Genomic DNA, 16,246 nt, shown 5'->3' with positions numbered 1-16,246 from the left:
GAATGCTAAATCTGTATTGAATTAAAAAGGAATTTTCTTTGCTCATTAACCCCAAGTGTTATATTTCAACTATAATTTAATTCCTCCAGCTGTAATATCACTAATATAAGCTTAAAAATACTGGTAACAGTGCTGAAATTTTTATCTATATTTCCTGTAAGCTGCTAAAAAAATACATCTGATGTTTTATATTGATTATCGATACTGTAACCATTTATTGATAAAAGGGGTTTCAAATAATGTACCTGCTGTTAGCTGTGGAGGTTCTGTAATGACCTCTGGGGAAACAAAGGATCCTGAGTGTGAAGTGTTTGGGGATTCCACAGACCACCCCTGAGGTATAACAGCTGTGGGAGCAAACGTGTCACAGGGAGACATACCTAATATTGAAACACAAACACATTTTTGAACTTTGATCAACACAGGGGGAAAAAAGGCATTTGATATTTAAAATCAGCTTCATACATTGCCATGAAAACACAGACTAAGGACCAATAAAAAACAAAGCACAAAAGTTTTAAAGGACATACCACTGACATTCTTCAGGTTTTGCCTGATTGTTAACAGGTATTTAGTATCATGACATCCTGGTAGTGCTATTAATCATCATTTATTGGCTACCTGCTATAGGGTATTATAAAGATTCAAAATACCAAAGATTGAACTCTGGCTCCAACACCACAACCAATGTAACATAGTGTATAGTAAGGAATTGTAACTTTAATTTTTTCATCTGTAAAATGAGATTAACATCTCTCTTTCCACCATTAGAAGACAATTTTATAAAAATGCTTTGTAAAAGAAAATTAAAAAAATAAAAATGCTTTGTAAATTATTAAAAGCTACTCAAAGATTATTATTATTATGCTGTCCTATGCCAGAAATAGTAGGAAATTTAATATCACATGGTCCCTGCCATGGAGATTATCACAATTTAGCTACAGGCAAGATACCCATATATCAAATAATGCATACTATATACTATGAACTAAGTGCTACAGGAGTTCAAAAACAACCACAAAGACTAGAATAAACACAGAAGGCTTCAGAGGAGAAGTAAAAGCAGAAATAGAGAAGGTAGTCCAGTTCAAGGAGAGAATACTGTGCAAAAAAAAAGCATCAAGATGCCAGCAGCATGAGAATGTTTCTTGGACTATGTGATCAGTTTGATTCAAATAGATCTTGCATATCAGAGAGGAAAAACAGGATTAGAACAAACAATGTAAAAAGGAACCTGAAAGCCAGACAGAGAAATATAGAATTGAAGAGAAAAAAGATAGGGTGTCTTTTAAGGTCTTAATCATTAAAATGAGAAAATGAATATAGAACAGTGACTCAAGATGATTAATATAGCAGGTATATTCAGAACGTATCAGAAAGGGAGCAGGAAGGCTGAGTAGGAGACTACTGGGGTGGTCTAGATACGAAGTGACAGGAGTTTACACTGGGGGAAAGCAGAGGGAGGATAGAAGAGAAGAAAATTGCTGTAAAGAAAGAAGTCAAAGCAACTAGATGTCTCAGTACCTAGTGAGCTGAAAGAACAGAAGTAAAAGCCATCAAAGTATTAGGAGACCAGATGGATAACATTAACAGTCTACTCATTTAACATCTTTCTTCTAAGAGATCTTCAGTCCAAAGAAAAGCACAAATGAGACATATCATCAGCCAGGATCTTTACAAATATAAAATTGTAAACACTGTTTGATGTGGAACTCATTGATGATGGGTACCCTGGCCCCATTCATGTTGATAGTTATATAATACCAGGAATGGGGATACCACTATTTATTAATAACTAAGATCTGTTCAATGTGTACTATGTACCAGACACTAAGCTAAGTGTTCTGCATAATTTTATTTTACTACCACCACATCTTTAAGGTACAAACTAGTGCTGGCTCCATTTTATAGATAAAGAAACCAAAGTTTAGGGGGAAAGTAACTTGCGCAAGGCCATGAGCTAGTAAAATGAAGACACAGAATTTGGCCCTAGGTTACAGGACTCAGGTCCTATGGGAGGAGGTCAGCAGTCCCTGAAATGAACAACTGTGAATTCTCTCCTTTAATCTAGATGGGACCTTGTTACAGCTGGAGCCCCTAAATCTGACTTTGCCTAGTGGTTAACTTCAAGGGTGATGGTGAAAATCCACACTGGTTGTTTGGAGTTAAAGAATTGTATGAGACCAGAATTTCCCACCCTAAAATATGCCACTTTGTCATCAGGATTATTTTGAGTTGAAGTCAACTGAGAAGCAGATACAAGAAAAGCTCTCTGACCTCCACCTATTTGCCTAAAGTTTGATGTAAAATTTCAAGGGTGTCTATCCTCCATTCTCTGTCAGGGAAAACAACGGTTGATCACTGTAGACAACTTTAGAACCTTAGCCTGGAGATGGCACCACAGGAATCTACATAACAAACTGTTCTAACTAGCCTTCATCTACCATTTATTTGCTTCCTGCAATTTGCCACTTCTGGAGACTCAAAGTCCTTTTCCTTTATCTTCATCACTTCTAATAAAAATTTATTGTTCTTTGTTGAAGATGCTACTTAAGATGGGGTTCTAAAGCCACCTCTTTGAGAATTACTCATTCCCTGGATACCTCCCATGTATATGTGAAATATACATGTTAAACTTCAGTTTGTTTTTCTCTTGTTAATCTGTCTTCTGTTACAGAGGCTCCAGGCAATGAACCTAAAATGGGTAAAAGAAAAAATTATTATCCCTTCCCTGTAGAATAAATCCAGTTGAACGAGCCATACCATAATTGTCTTTCAGGGGATCATTTTGTCCTGTAAATGTTGTTCTACCAGAGAGAAAGAGCAAATCTGCCAGGCCGTCCTCATGGTGCATCTTAAAGGGATCTAGAATAAAGAAGGAATCCAAAACTCATTCCCAGTAAATGCAACTAGAAATATTAACATTTCTTATTATCCTCTGAATACAATTAGTTAAATGTGTGTTGTGAATAGTAAGTTGAGATCATATGTGACTCCTCATGGTAAGAAATCAATAAATATTCCCTAATTCATTTGTTGTGAGTTAATAATATGTAATCCCTTACTCTCTAAGATTTATCTAAATTGGACAGCCAACAAATGTATAAAACTAAAAGGACAACTAATGCTCAACTCTATAACATACTGTACTAAGAGGTCAAAGTATAGAGAAAAGTAGAATTGCAATTTATATTTACATAATAGACATTCATTTTAATTTATTTTTTTAAAAAAAGGACAGCCATGGGCCGGCCCGTGGCTCACTCGGTAGAGTGCGGTGCTGATAGCACCAAGGCCCCGGGTTCAGATCCCACATAGGGATGGCCGGTTCGCTCACTGGCTGAGCGTGGTGCTGACAACACCAAGTCAAGGGTTAAGATCCCCTTACCAGTCATCTTTTTTTTAAAAAAAAAAAAAAAAAAAAAAAAAAAAAAAAAAAAAAAAAAAAAAAGGACAGCCAGAGCCAGAACAATAAAAAAAATTTTTTTAAATAAAAAAAGAGGCTTCCAGTCAAGATGGTGGAATAGATGGTCCCCAGTGTCACTCTCTTCCACAAATCAACCAATTTACAACTATTAAAAAGCAACAACAGCCAAGCTGGGGCCAATAGGGCTCAGGGGAAGAGGAGAGACCTAAAGAGTACATGAAGGTAGGAGAAGCCACGATGAGAGAAAGAAAAAACCCTTCCGACCATTTTGGGCTGCAGCTGCTTTAAGGCTGAAGCTACTGAGCGCACAGAACAAGAGTCAGCAAAAAACCACAGCTGTGCCCTACGGATGGAGTTACTTGGAGTTAGCAGGAGAGAAGAGGGCCTTTGTGGCCCCCGGGCCAGCAAGACCACTAATAGGGATCCCATGGACCCACAAAGGAGTGAGGAGCCACATCAACTGAAAAAAAGGAGCCACTCAGAGGCCAGTGAGGCATCACAAGGGACCAGCATATGGCCCGTCCCACGTGAAGTGTTTGGAGTGCAGGCAGTGGGGGAGACGGGCCATCAGGGGAACGCTGGGGCACAGCAAGGACAGCTGATCTCCACAACCTTCTCAGTGAAGGACCACTCAGAGGAGACTGGTCAGGAATATAGAATTGCATGGGGTGCAGTTTGATGAAAAGACTCAGGCCCAGATCAGAGTTTCTACACAACCCAGGTGCACCAGGTCTCTGGAGAGCTGGAAGTACCTATAAAGTCAAACATTAAAACCTGAGCTGCTTGGGGCCGGCCCAGTGGCGCACTGCTACAGTGCGCCGCTTGGGAGTGCGGTGGCGCTCCTGCCGAGGGCTCGGATCCCACATACAGACCGGCTGCTTACTGGTTGAGCGAGGTGCGGGCGCAACACCGAGGGTTGCAATCCCGTTGCCGGTCCCGGTCCGGTACGGGCGCGACACTGAGGGTTGTGATCCGTTGCCGGTCACGAAAAAAGACAAAAAGGAAAAAAAAACCTGAGCTGCACAAAAAGCCTTCCCTAGGGAATAAGCAGCAAAGCAGCAATTTGGCTAAACCATGCAGCTCAAGTACTGGTCCCCACAGAAGTTCCCCCATTTTAGAAGTAAGCAAGGGACAAAAAATTAGTTCTGGGGACCCCCCCCCCAACCAATTACACCACCAGTGCCTTGGGGCTGCCCAGGGACCTGAGGCATGGAACCAGGGACCCCACAACCAGGCACATTGCCAGTGCCAAGGAGCATGCCAAAAACATCACCTCCATGTGGGTGGCCCACCACAATAACCATGGCTGCTGCAAAAGTGGCTAGATGTCACAACCACCACACAGATGGTCTGCCAGCCACTGGAGGGCATTGACACAAGGAGCATCACCAGCAGAGACCAAAGAAAAGAGGAGGATCTCTCTCTGCACAAAGCCCATTCCAGAGTGACAGAAGCAGCATCTGCTCTATGATAATATTGGGGGAACTGAACACACCTCTCAGTTTTGGACAGATCATCTAGGCAACAAATCAACAGAGTAACCATTACTCTTTCAGAAGGAGAGAAGAAATCTAGGGTTATCAGAGGTGGGAGTGGGGAGGTAGAGGGGGATAGGGAGAGATTGGACAAGGGGCATAAAGAATAAGTACGATTTGTAACAATATATATGCTAGTGATATTGATTTGATCAACATATGTGAATGTTGAACCCCAAAATACATATAATCAATTATGATTCAATAAAAAAAATTTTTTTTAAAAAGTAGAGAGAGATGAAATAAACGAAATCAATAATAATTATATACTTTTGCTAAGGTCAGAAAAAGGATGGTTTTCGTATTCATTGAGATGATCTGTATATATTAATCATTTAAGGATTTGTACTATTTAAGGTTACGTGCATACTGTAATTTGATAAGTGATTTCACATTTGTGATTTTAAGTTGAACTTTATTAGAGAACTGGGTTAAGTTGGTAAACACTATTAGTCTCTTTAAGAGAATTCACTATTACAATTTTGATTTATTAGATTTTTGAGAGTTGTTTATGCACCAGAGAGATTTTGCTTCTTAGTTCAGAAAATAAAGTCTACCAACATTGTAAATCAGATTAAAATGCTTAAGGGAATTTAGGTAAATTTACAAATGGACTGGTTGTTCAAGGTACTTAAGTTTGCTCCAGTGGAGTTGATAATTTATCTATGAGCCCTTTTGAAAGTGATTGCTAAAAGTTACTAGATTTATGAATGAAATCATATTTCTGAGCTAAACTGAAAGGCTTAATTAAGGAAAACTACCTTTTAAAAAATTTGCAACTTTAATAAATGTAATATTTGAAAATTCAAAAAAAGAAGATATTAATTTGTGTGTATTTTATCTCATATCTCATCAATGTATTAAATACTCACACTGGCTCTCATCAAAAAATAAAAAAATAAAATAAAATAAAATAGGTAAAAAAAGGAAATTTTCACCTCATGTAGACATCATGAAGAAAACTTCATTTTAAAGGCAAGGGACTTGTCTGGTATCCTGAAACAAGGAATAAACTCTACACTCACAAGCTGGCATGCATAAAGGGACTCAAAACATGAAGTAAACTCTTTGTGCTTTCTTACATGAAAAAGACAAAGCTTGTCAGGCCAAGCATGAATTCTGCCTTCTAAGGAAGCCTTCTCGAAATAGAGCGTACATCTCAATTACTCCGAAGGCCAGTTCAAATAAAGATTGCTGGGTCCTGAGAATCTGCATTTCTAACTAGTTCCTTGGTGAGGCTAATGAACCACTCCATTAAGGCACTTCAGTTGTCAGAGGCAGCAGGATGAAAGGCCAGGTTTTGAGAGAATGTTCATTTCTGGCGCTGAGGCAGCTATACTACCCTCTTTTTGTAAGGGATTTCCGGGTGAGGGGAGACCACCACAATGGAGAGTGTGAACAAGCAGAAAGCAAGAATTGAAAAACTGCTGGGGATAGAGGAGGCCTGAATGCTACTTCTTCAGAACAACAGGGGAGCTGGAATACAAGAACAATTATGAACATTCATTCTCCCCAGTTCTACATGGTTTAGGGTAGCTGCTGCTTGCTCAGCCTCTCACACTTCCCCTGAAGTAAAACAGAATGCTTAAAGCATCAAACAGATTAAGTGCTGTATGGCTTGCACATTTAGCAATTGGGGATTGCTAAATCACACGTAAAAATGGATGACTTCTACAAGGTTCAGTCATTTATTCATTAATTTTTTACTAGGTGCTTACCAGGTGGCAGACCTGCTATGCTCTAAAAACCCAAGATGTACAATGTCAGGGATGGGAACATTTAGCAGAGGGAATATTTTCATTGTACTAAAGGAATATCTTCACTTGACAAACACTAAAGCTGAAAAACAAGGAACTGAGCAGTTGGGGGACAGATGACTTTATCTACATTCCCTCTCATCCAATCTCACAGTTTAAAACTCCATCTACAGGTTGATGACATCCAAATGTATATATACAGCCCTCTAGACCTCTCCAATTATTTCTGGTCTTTTAAATCAAATTACCAACTCTTAATGTATAGAATAAAGCCTAAATGTAACATGTTTCCTAAACCTACTCCTCACACAGTCTTCCTATCTCTAATGGCATTCTATCCTTCTTTTTGACCCAAACCTTGGAGTCATCCTTGACCTCTCACACACCACATCCAGTCCACCAGAAAATCCAGTGGACTTGACCTTTAAAGTGTTCCCCAGAATCCAACCATTTCTCTCCCATCTCCACTGATTAGGGGGGGGTCTCACAAGACTGTAGTTAAGCCATTGGTCAGGGATGTGGTTATCTGAAGACTTGACTGGGGCTGGAGAACCTGCCTGGAAGACGGCTTATTCACATGGGTCCCGAGAATCTGCAGGTGACTAGAGGCTTCTGTTCCCCTCCAATGTGTGTCTCTCCACAGCTGCTGGCTTTCCCAATGGTGAGCAAACCCAGACTGACCAAGATGGAAGCTGCAATGTTTTGTGTAACCTAATCTTAGAAATTACATACCATTATCTCTGACATCTATTTGATTGATCACACTGACCAAGCCTGGTACCACATGGGAGGTGACTGCATAGGGCATGGATACCAGTAGACAGGGATCACTGGGTGCTATTTTGGTGGTTGGCTACCACCCTTGACTTTCAGGACATTAAACTTTCCTCAGTTTTCTCTTACTTCACTCCTCTTTAGTCATCTTTGCTGTCTCCTCTTCTTCCTGATTTGAATTAATAATTAAAAACTACTCATGAAGGGGCCGGCCTGTGGCTCACTTGGGACAGTGCGGTGCTGATAACACCAAGGCCACGGGTTCGGATCCCATATAAGGATGGCTGGTTTGCTCACTGGGTGAGTGTGGTGCTGACAACACCAACTCAAGGGTTAAGATCTCCTTACCGGTCATCTTTAAAAAAAAAAAAAAAAACTACTCATGAAGAAAAGCCCTGGCAAGACAGCTTGGCCAGTGAATTCTATCAAATATTTAAAGAAGAATTAAAACCCATTCTTCTTAAACTCTTCCGAAAAAATAAAAGAGGAGAGAACACATCCAAATTGATTTTGAGACCAATATTACCATAAACAAACCTAGACAAAGTCATCACAAGAAAAAAAAATTATAGACCATTATCTCTTTAAATATGGCTTCAAAAATTCTCAACAAAGGTTCATAAGTGTGTCAACATATAAAAAAATTATACACTGGGCTAGCCAGTTAGCTCAGTTGGTTAGAGCTCAGTGTTATAACACCAAGGTCAAGGATTCAGATCCCCGTACTGGCCAGCTGCCAAAAACAATATGAAACAAAACAAACAAACAAAAATTATACACCACAGATCCCCACACCAGCCAGCCACAGAAAGAAAAGAAAGAAAAGAAAGAAACAAAAGAAAGAAAAGAAAAGAAAAAGAAAGAAAGAAAGAAAGAAAGAAAGAAAGAAAGAAAGAAAGAAAGAAAGAAAAGAAATTATACACTATGACCAAGTGGGATATATCCCAGGAATGCAAGGTTGGTTTAATATCCAAAAATCAATACCTATCAACAGATTAAAAAATAAAACCATATGATCATCCCAATAGATGCAGAAAAACTATCTGACAAAATCCAACATCCTTTCATAATAAAAACACTCAATAAATTAGAAATAGAAGGGAATTTTCTTAAACAGATTTATAAACATCCTCAGCTAACATCATACTTAATGGTGAAAGACTGGATGATTTCCCCCTAGAAATAGGGAACAAAGCAAAGATAACTACTCTCACCACCTCTATTCAACATTGTACTAAAGGTTCTAGCCAGGGCAATTAGGCAAGAAAAAGTAATAAAAGGCATCCAAATTAGAAACGAAGAAGTAAAACTAAACCTGCAGATGAAATGATATTGCACATAGGAAATCATTAGGAATCCACTAAAAAACTATTAGACCTAATAAATTAGTTTAGCAAGGTTGAAAAATATAAAATCAATAAATAAAACTCAGTTATATTTCTATACACTTGCAATGAACAATTCAAAAATGAAAGTAAAAAAAATTACATTTCACAGACAGCATCAAAAAGAATGAAATACTAAGAACAAATTTAACAAAGAAGGTGTAAAACTTACACTCTGACAACTACAAAATATTGTTGAAAGAAATAAAAGATAAATGGGAAAACATTACATGTTCATGGATCAGAAGATTTAATATTGTTAAGATGGCAATACTCCCCAAACTGATCTACAGAGTCAATGCAATTCCTATCAGAATCCCAGCTGACTTCCTTGTAGAAATTGACAAGCTGCATCTAAGATTCACAAGGAATGACAAAAGACTCAGAATAGTCAAAACAATCTTGAAAGAAGAACAAAGAAGACACACTTCCCAACTGCAAAACTTGCCACAAAGCAACAATAATCACGACAGTGTAGTACTGGCATAAGGACAGACATACAAATCAATGGATCCAAACTAAGATTTGAGAAACAAAACCATGTGTGCATTGTTAACAGATTTTCAACAAGGGTGCCAAGACCACTCAATAGGGAAAGAATAGTCTTTGCAAAAAATGGAGCTGGGAAAATGGATACTCACATGCAAAAGAACAAATCTAGACCCATACCTCTCACCACATAAAAATTTACTCAAAATGGATCAAAGACCTAAATGTAAGAGCTAAAACTATAAAATTTTTAGTACAAAACATATGGATAAACTTGGATTTGGCAACAGATTCTTAGATACGACACCAAATGCATGCAACAAAAGAAAAGAGAGATAAATTGGACTTAATCAAAATTAAAAATTTTTATGCATCAAAGGATACTATCAAGAAAGTTAGAAGACAACCCACAGAATGGGAGAAAATATTTGCTAATCATAAATCTGATCAGGTCCTAGAATATTAGGCAGAATTAGGTAAGAAACAGATAATATGTATATAAAGGCTTTAGCACTGTGCTTGACCAAAACAGGCACACATCAAATGATGCTATTATTACTGTAATAATTCCTTTTGGAAGAATTAAGGTTCTAAGGTACTACTGATCCTTTAGTCTTCTAAGGTACTACTGATCCTTTAGTCTTCAATGGATATGAATTTCAGATAATTTATTCAAAACAGATTTTGAGAGGAGAAAACTAGAGGGCATTAAGTGCCTCAGAAGAAAGGACAAACAGAGAAGAAAAAGGGTCAACTGAATGCTCACAGGAAATAATTATACCTTGGTTGTACTTTAAAAGCTATATTTAGGCTAAAATGTTTTATCTGAGTATGGTTGAGGCTTTTTCATACTTACATCATAGCTCATATTCAGCAGTCACAGCAAACCTGCACTTACCAGTCTGGATAGGATTCACCACTTGCTCAAGCTGGAAACATAAGTTTGTATCTTCTGGCCAGTTCTGGCTGTTCTGATATTCCTGGTAGGCCATTTTCTCTTCAAGGAATTCAGTTGGAGAACCTTAAAATAAAGAAATAAACAAAAGTCACAAGGTATCACTGTTCTCTCCTCACTGGAGTGGCATTTTTTTTCCCCCTTTTTGTCTTTTTTACTGACCGGTAACAGGATCGCAACCCTCGGTGTCGCACCCATACCGGGGACCGGCAATGGGATCGCAACCCTCGGTGTTGCGCCCACACTGCGCTCAGCCAGTGAGCAGGAACCAGTCTCTACATGGGATCCGAACCCTCGGCGGGAGCGCCGCCACACTCCCAAGCGGCGCACTCTCCAGTGCGCCACCGGGCCGGCCCTGGAGTGGCATTTCTATAAAGTACTATAGCTAGCACAAATATAATCCGATCATATCTAGCTAGTGCCTTTTGAGAAAACTTTTTTTTTTTAAATTTAAAGAGAGAAGGAAATAATCAAAGTACTAGAAGATAAGGTTGTTACTGAGGTCACATTTCAGAGTGACTTCTGGTTATGTACGCATGAAGAGGTTGGTCATTTCTTTCCACAAAATAAAAAGTAAAAAATTAGATAAAATTATCAAAAGCAACCATTTCAGGGCACAAGAATTCAAAAAAAAGGCAGACCTAAGTAAATGGAAAGATATACCATGTTCTGAACGGAAGATTCAATATTGTTAAGATGGCAATTCTTTTTTTTTTTTTGTCAAGTATTAAAATACAGGTTATACTTAAATCATTCAAAGTTTGGCATGTTCACACATGTGCACAAAGTATTTGATAGATATTTACACACTGGGAGACACAATTATGGTCTGACTTTGGAGTTTTGGCAGATCTGGGTTCAAATTCTGGCAAGTTTCCCTACTAGCTTTTTTTGGGTGCGTGTGATCCGAACCCTCGGGCGGGAGCGCCGCCGCGCTTCCCAAGCGGCGCACTATCCAGTGCGCCACCGGGCCGGCCCAAGATGGCAGTTCTTAAAACTGACTAATAGATTCAAGGCAATTACAATTAAAATCCTAGTAGAATTTTTTTATGACATCAACAAGCTCATTCCATAAGTTATATGGAAAAGTAAAAACCTAGAATAGCCCAGACAATTTTGAAGAAAAACAAAGTTGGAGGACTTATATTACCTGGTTTCAAAAGTTACTATAAAGGTACCAACTCAGTGTGGTACTTACCACACACATAAATAAATGCAAGAGAATAGAGTTCAGAAAGAAATCTAAACAGTTCTGGTCAATTGGTTTTCAACAAAGGTGCCAATATAACTCAAAAGAGAAAGGACAGTTTTTTTCAACATATGTTGCAGAAACAATTAGACTTCACACAATTATGTAAAAGTTAACTCCAAAAAAGATCAAAGACCTAAATATGAGTTAAAACTTAAAAAACCTGTAAAATAAGATAGGAGAAAAATCTGTGACCTTGGATTAGGCAAAGATTTCTTAGACATGTCACCGAAAGCACTATCCATAAAAGAAAAAAATGGATAAATTGGACATTATCAAAATTCAAAACTTTTGCTTTTCAAAGATACCATTAAGATGATGAAAAATGAAGCCACAGATGTTAAGAAATTATTTGCAAATCATAAAATCTGATAAAGAACTTCTATGCAGAAGAGATTAGAATGTCTTTCAACACAATTATACAATTGGGTTGGTCAGTTAGCTCAGTTGGTTAGAATGCAGTGTTATAACACCAGGCTTAAGGGTTCAGATCTCTGTACTGGCCAACTGCCAAAAAAATAAAACAAAAGCCAAACAACAACAACAAAAAATTATGAGATAACTCAATTTAAAAATGGGTAAAATATTTCAGCAGACATTTCACCAAAGAAAGTACACAATGGGAAATGTGCACTTAAAAGAAGCTCATCATCATTAGTCTAGGCAAATGCAAATTAAATCTACATTGAGGACCAGCCCTGTGGCACACTCGGGAGAGTGCAGCGCTTGGGTGCGCAGCGGCGCTCCCGCCGCGAGTTCGGATCCTATATAGGGATGGCTGGTGCGTTCACTGGCTGGGCATGGTGCGGGCGACACCAAACCAAGGGTTGCGATCCCCTTACCGGTCACACACACGCACAAAAAAACTACATTGAGATGCCACTACATAACCATTAAAACGGCTATAATCAAAAAGACTGATGATAGCAGGAGTTTGTAAGGATGTGGAGAAACTGGAAACCTCTTACATTCCTGGTGGGAATACACAATGGTACAGCTACTTTGGAAAACAGTTTGATTTCCTTTTATTTATTTTTTCATAACAACTTTATTGCAACATAATTCATACCATAAAATTCATTCTTGTACAGCTGCCAAAAAAAAAAAAAAAGATCACCACTATAAAGTGTAGAATTCAATGGTTTTTATTATATTCATAGAGTTATACAACCATCACTACTAGGTAATTTCAGAACATTTTCTTCACCCCCCAAAATAAGCCCCATACCCATTCCCCTTTCCCACTTCCCCTCAGCCCCTGGCAACCACTAATCTACTTTCTTTTTCAATGGATTTGCCTATTCTAGATAGTTTATATAAATGTGGTCTTTTTTTTTTCCTTTTTGTCTTTTTTACTGACCGGTAACAGGATCACAACCCTCGGTGTTGCACCTGCACCACGCTCAGCCAGTGAGCGGGAACCGGTTTCCACATGGGATCCGAACCCTCAGCAGGAGCGCCACCGCGCTCCCAAGCGGCGCACTCTCCAGTGCGCCACCGGGCCGGCCCCAATATGTCGTTTTTTGTGACTGGCTTCTTTCGCTTAGTATATTTTCAAGGTTTATGTATGTTGTAGCATGTATCAGAACTTCATTCCTTTTTACAGCCAAATAACATTCCATCGTGTATATAAACTACACTCCGTTTATCCATTCATCAGTTGACATTTGGTTGTTACTTTTTGGCTATTGTGAATTATGCTGCTATGAACATTCATTTACAGGTTTTTGTATGGACATATGTTTTCAGTTCTCTTGGACATATGCCTAAGAGTAGAACTGCTGTGTCATATAGCAACTTATGTTTTTAACATTTTGAGTAACTGCCAAACTGTTTTCCAAAGTGGCTGTATCGTTTCACAATCACAACAGCAATATATGAAGTTCCAATTTCTCCAAATCTTCACCAACACCTGTTATTGTCTGTCTTTTTTATTTTAGCCATCCTAGATATGAGTGTGAAATGATATCTCATTGTGGTTGTGATTTCTATTTCCCTAACGACTAATGATGTTAAGCATCTTTTCCTGTGTTTATCAGCTATTTGTATGTTTTCTTTGAAGATATCTATTTAAATTCTTTACCCATTTTTTAATCAGAGTATTTGTCTTTTTATTATTGAGACATAAAACTGACTTTCCTGATGGTGTGCTTGCAGCACAAAAGCTTTTAATTTTGATGAAGTCCAATTCATTACTTTTATAATGTCCCTTACGTTTCTGGTATCATATCTAAGAAACCATTGACTAATCCAAGGTCACAAAGACTAATGGCTATGTTTTCTTCTAAGAGTTTTATACTTTTACCTCTTCCATTTAGGTCTATGATCCATTTTGAGGTAATTTTTAAATATGGTATATTATTTTTTGGCATATAGATATCAAGTTGTGTCAGCACTATTTATTGAAAAGACTATTCTTTCCCCATTGGTTTGTCCTGGCATTCTTGTGGAAACATGTTTCTGGACTTTGACAGTTTCTTATAATGTTAAACATAGACTTACCATATGACCCAGCAATTGCACTCTTAGGTATCTACCCAAGAGAAATGAAAATACATGTCTATATAAAGAATAACACATGAACGTTTACAGCAGCATTATTCATAATAGCTAAAAGTTGGAAACAACTTAATGCTTATAAAAAAATATATATATATACACCGGAATATTATTCAGCTGTAAACAGGAATGAACTGATAAATACTACAATATGGATGAACCTCAAAACCATTAAGCTAAGTGAGGAAAGCAAGACACAAAATACTGTATATTGTATGATTCCATTTATATGAAATTTCTAGAAAAGATAAATCTATAAAGACAGGAAACAGATCAGTGGTTGTTTGATGCTGTAGGTTAGAATGGAGATTGACTTTGTGTTTTTTTCTTATTGTTTTGGTTTGGTTTTTTTTGACAGCTGGCCAGTACGGGGATCCAAACCCTTGACCTTGGTGTTATCAGCATCACGCTGTAACCGAGTGAGCTAACCCAGCCAGCCCAGGATTGACTTTCTAAATGGGCTCAAGGGAACTTTTAGGGTGATTAAAAAAAGTTCTATAGGCAGACCCGCAACCTGGAGCAACTCGGAGGTGGTGAATAATAGCTCTTCAAGTCTCCGATAAAAAATGGCCTCCAGGGGCCGGCCCGGTGGCGCACTGGATGGGTGTGCCGCTTGGGAAGCGCGGTGGCGCTCCCGCCCGAGGGTTCGGATCCCACATACAGACCGGTTCCCGCTCGCTGGCTGAGCGAGGCGCGGGAGCAACGCCGAGGGTTGCGATCCCGTTGCCGGTCCCCGGTCCGGTGCGGGGGCAGCACTGAGGGTTGTGATCCGTTGCCGGACACGGAAAAAGACAAAAAAAAGACAAAAAAAAAAAAAAATGGCCTCCAATAAAACTACATTGCAAAAAACGGGAAACAGAATGGAAAAAGTAAAAAAAGTTGAAGAGACAGAGCCTGAAGAATTTGTGGTGGAAAAAGTACTGGACCAACATATAGTGAATGGGAAGGTGGAATATTTCCTCAAGTGGAAGGGATTTACAGATGCTGACAATACTTGGGAACCTGAAGAAAATTTAGATTGTCCAGAGTTAATTGAAGCATTTCTTAATTCTCAAAAAGTTGGTAAAGAAAAAGACTGTACGAAAAGAAAATCTTTATCTGACAGTGAATCGGATGATAGCAAATCAAAGAAGAAAAGAGATGCTGCTGGCAAACCAAGAGACTGCCAGAGGCCTTGATCCTGAAATAATTGGTGCCACAGACAGCAATGGGGAATTGATGTTTCTCATGAAATGGAAAGATTCAGATGAGGCAGACTTGGTGCTGGCAAAAGAGGCAAATATGAAGTGTCCTCAAATTGTAATTGCTTTAGGGCTGGCCCGGTGGCGCACTGCTACAGTGCGCTGCTTGTGAGTGCGGTGGCGCTCCCGCCGAGGGTTCGGATCCCACATACAGACCGGTTCCCGCTCACTGGCTGAGCGAGGTGCGGACGCAGCGCCGAGGGTTGCGATCCCATTGCCGGTCCCGGTCCGGTATGGGAACAATACTGAGGGTTGCGATCCATTGCCGGACACGAAAAAAGACAAAAAAAGGAAAAAAAAAAAAATTGTAATTGCTTTAGGGCCAGCCTGTGGCTCACTTGGGAGAGTGTGGTGCCAATAACACCAAGGCCATGGGTTCGGATCCCTATATAGGGATGGCCAGTTAGCTCACTTCGGAGAGCATGGTGTTAACAATACCAAGTCAAGGGTTAAGATCCCCTTACCAGTCATCTTTAAAAAAAAGAAATTGTAATTGCTTTTTATGAAGAGAGACTAACTTGGCATTGTTGTCCAGAAAATGAGGCTCATAATTATTTGCACTGCTTTATATATAAAAATCCGGGTCTTAGTTCTTGATTTACTAGTATGAAGAAATAACTACATTCTAATGAAAATCAAGTTTGATATGTTCATTTTCAAAGTAGTACTGGGGGAGTTGTCGAGTTCTTTTGCATCAATAGCACTGGTTACTTTGAACAAATAAATAAAAGCTTTCTGTAGTTGCCTCCTTTATCAGAAAAGAACATTTGATACCATGGTATATTATTTCCTCTGCATTAGAGAACACCTTTTCTAAATGTTGGGGGAAATTTCCATAGTCATTACTCAATCAGAACTTGTGTTTAACTCATATA

At 38.8% G+C, this 16,246-nt stretch overlaps 1 protein-coding gene across 14 annotated transcripts in view; it reads right to left on the bottom strand.

Annotated features, from left to right (window-relative positions):
* The window catches only part of MAP4 (microtubule-associated protein 4), a 119,038-nt gene that overhangs the window by 55,361 nt on the left and 47,431 nt on the right, over positions 1–16,246 (bottom strand). For 11 of the 14 annotated variants that reach the window (XM_008580620.1, XM_008580626.1, XM_008580630.1 and 8 more), the window contains exons 3-5: positions 10,266–10,388; positions 2,764–2,865; positions 246–380 (exon numbers count right to left, since the gene is read on the bottom strand). In XM_008580620.1, the coding sequence (XP_008578842.1) occupies positions 246–380; positions 2,764–2,865; positions 10,266–10,388 (360 nt within the window). The remainder of the gene's footprint in view (positions 1–245; positions 381–2,763; positions 2,866–10,265; positions 10,389–16,246) is intronic. The other 3 variants (XM_008580619.1, XM_008580625.1, XM_008580629.1) reach the window with 3 other exon arrangements.

This window comes from Galeopterus variegatus, unplaced genomic scaffold (assembly GCF_000696425.1).
Source record: "Galeopterus variegatus unplaced genomic scaffold, G_variegatus-3.0.2 Scaffold2134, whole genome shotgun sequence".
Taxonomy (NCBI): Eukaryota; Metazoa; Chordata; class Mammalia; order Dermoptera; family Cynocephalidae; genus Galeopterus; species Galeopterus variegatus.
The sequence above is the reverse complement of the archived record's forward strand: the minus strand, read 5'-3'. Positions and strand labels throughout refer to the sequence as shown.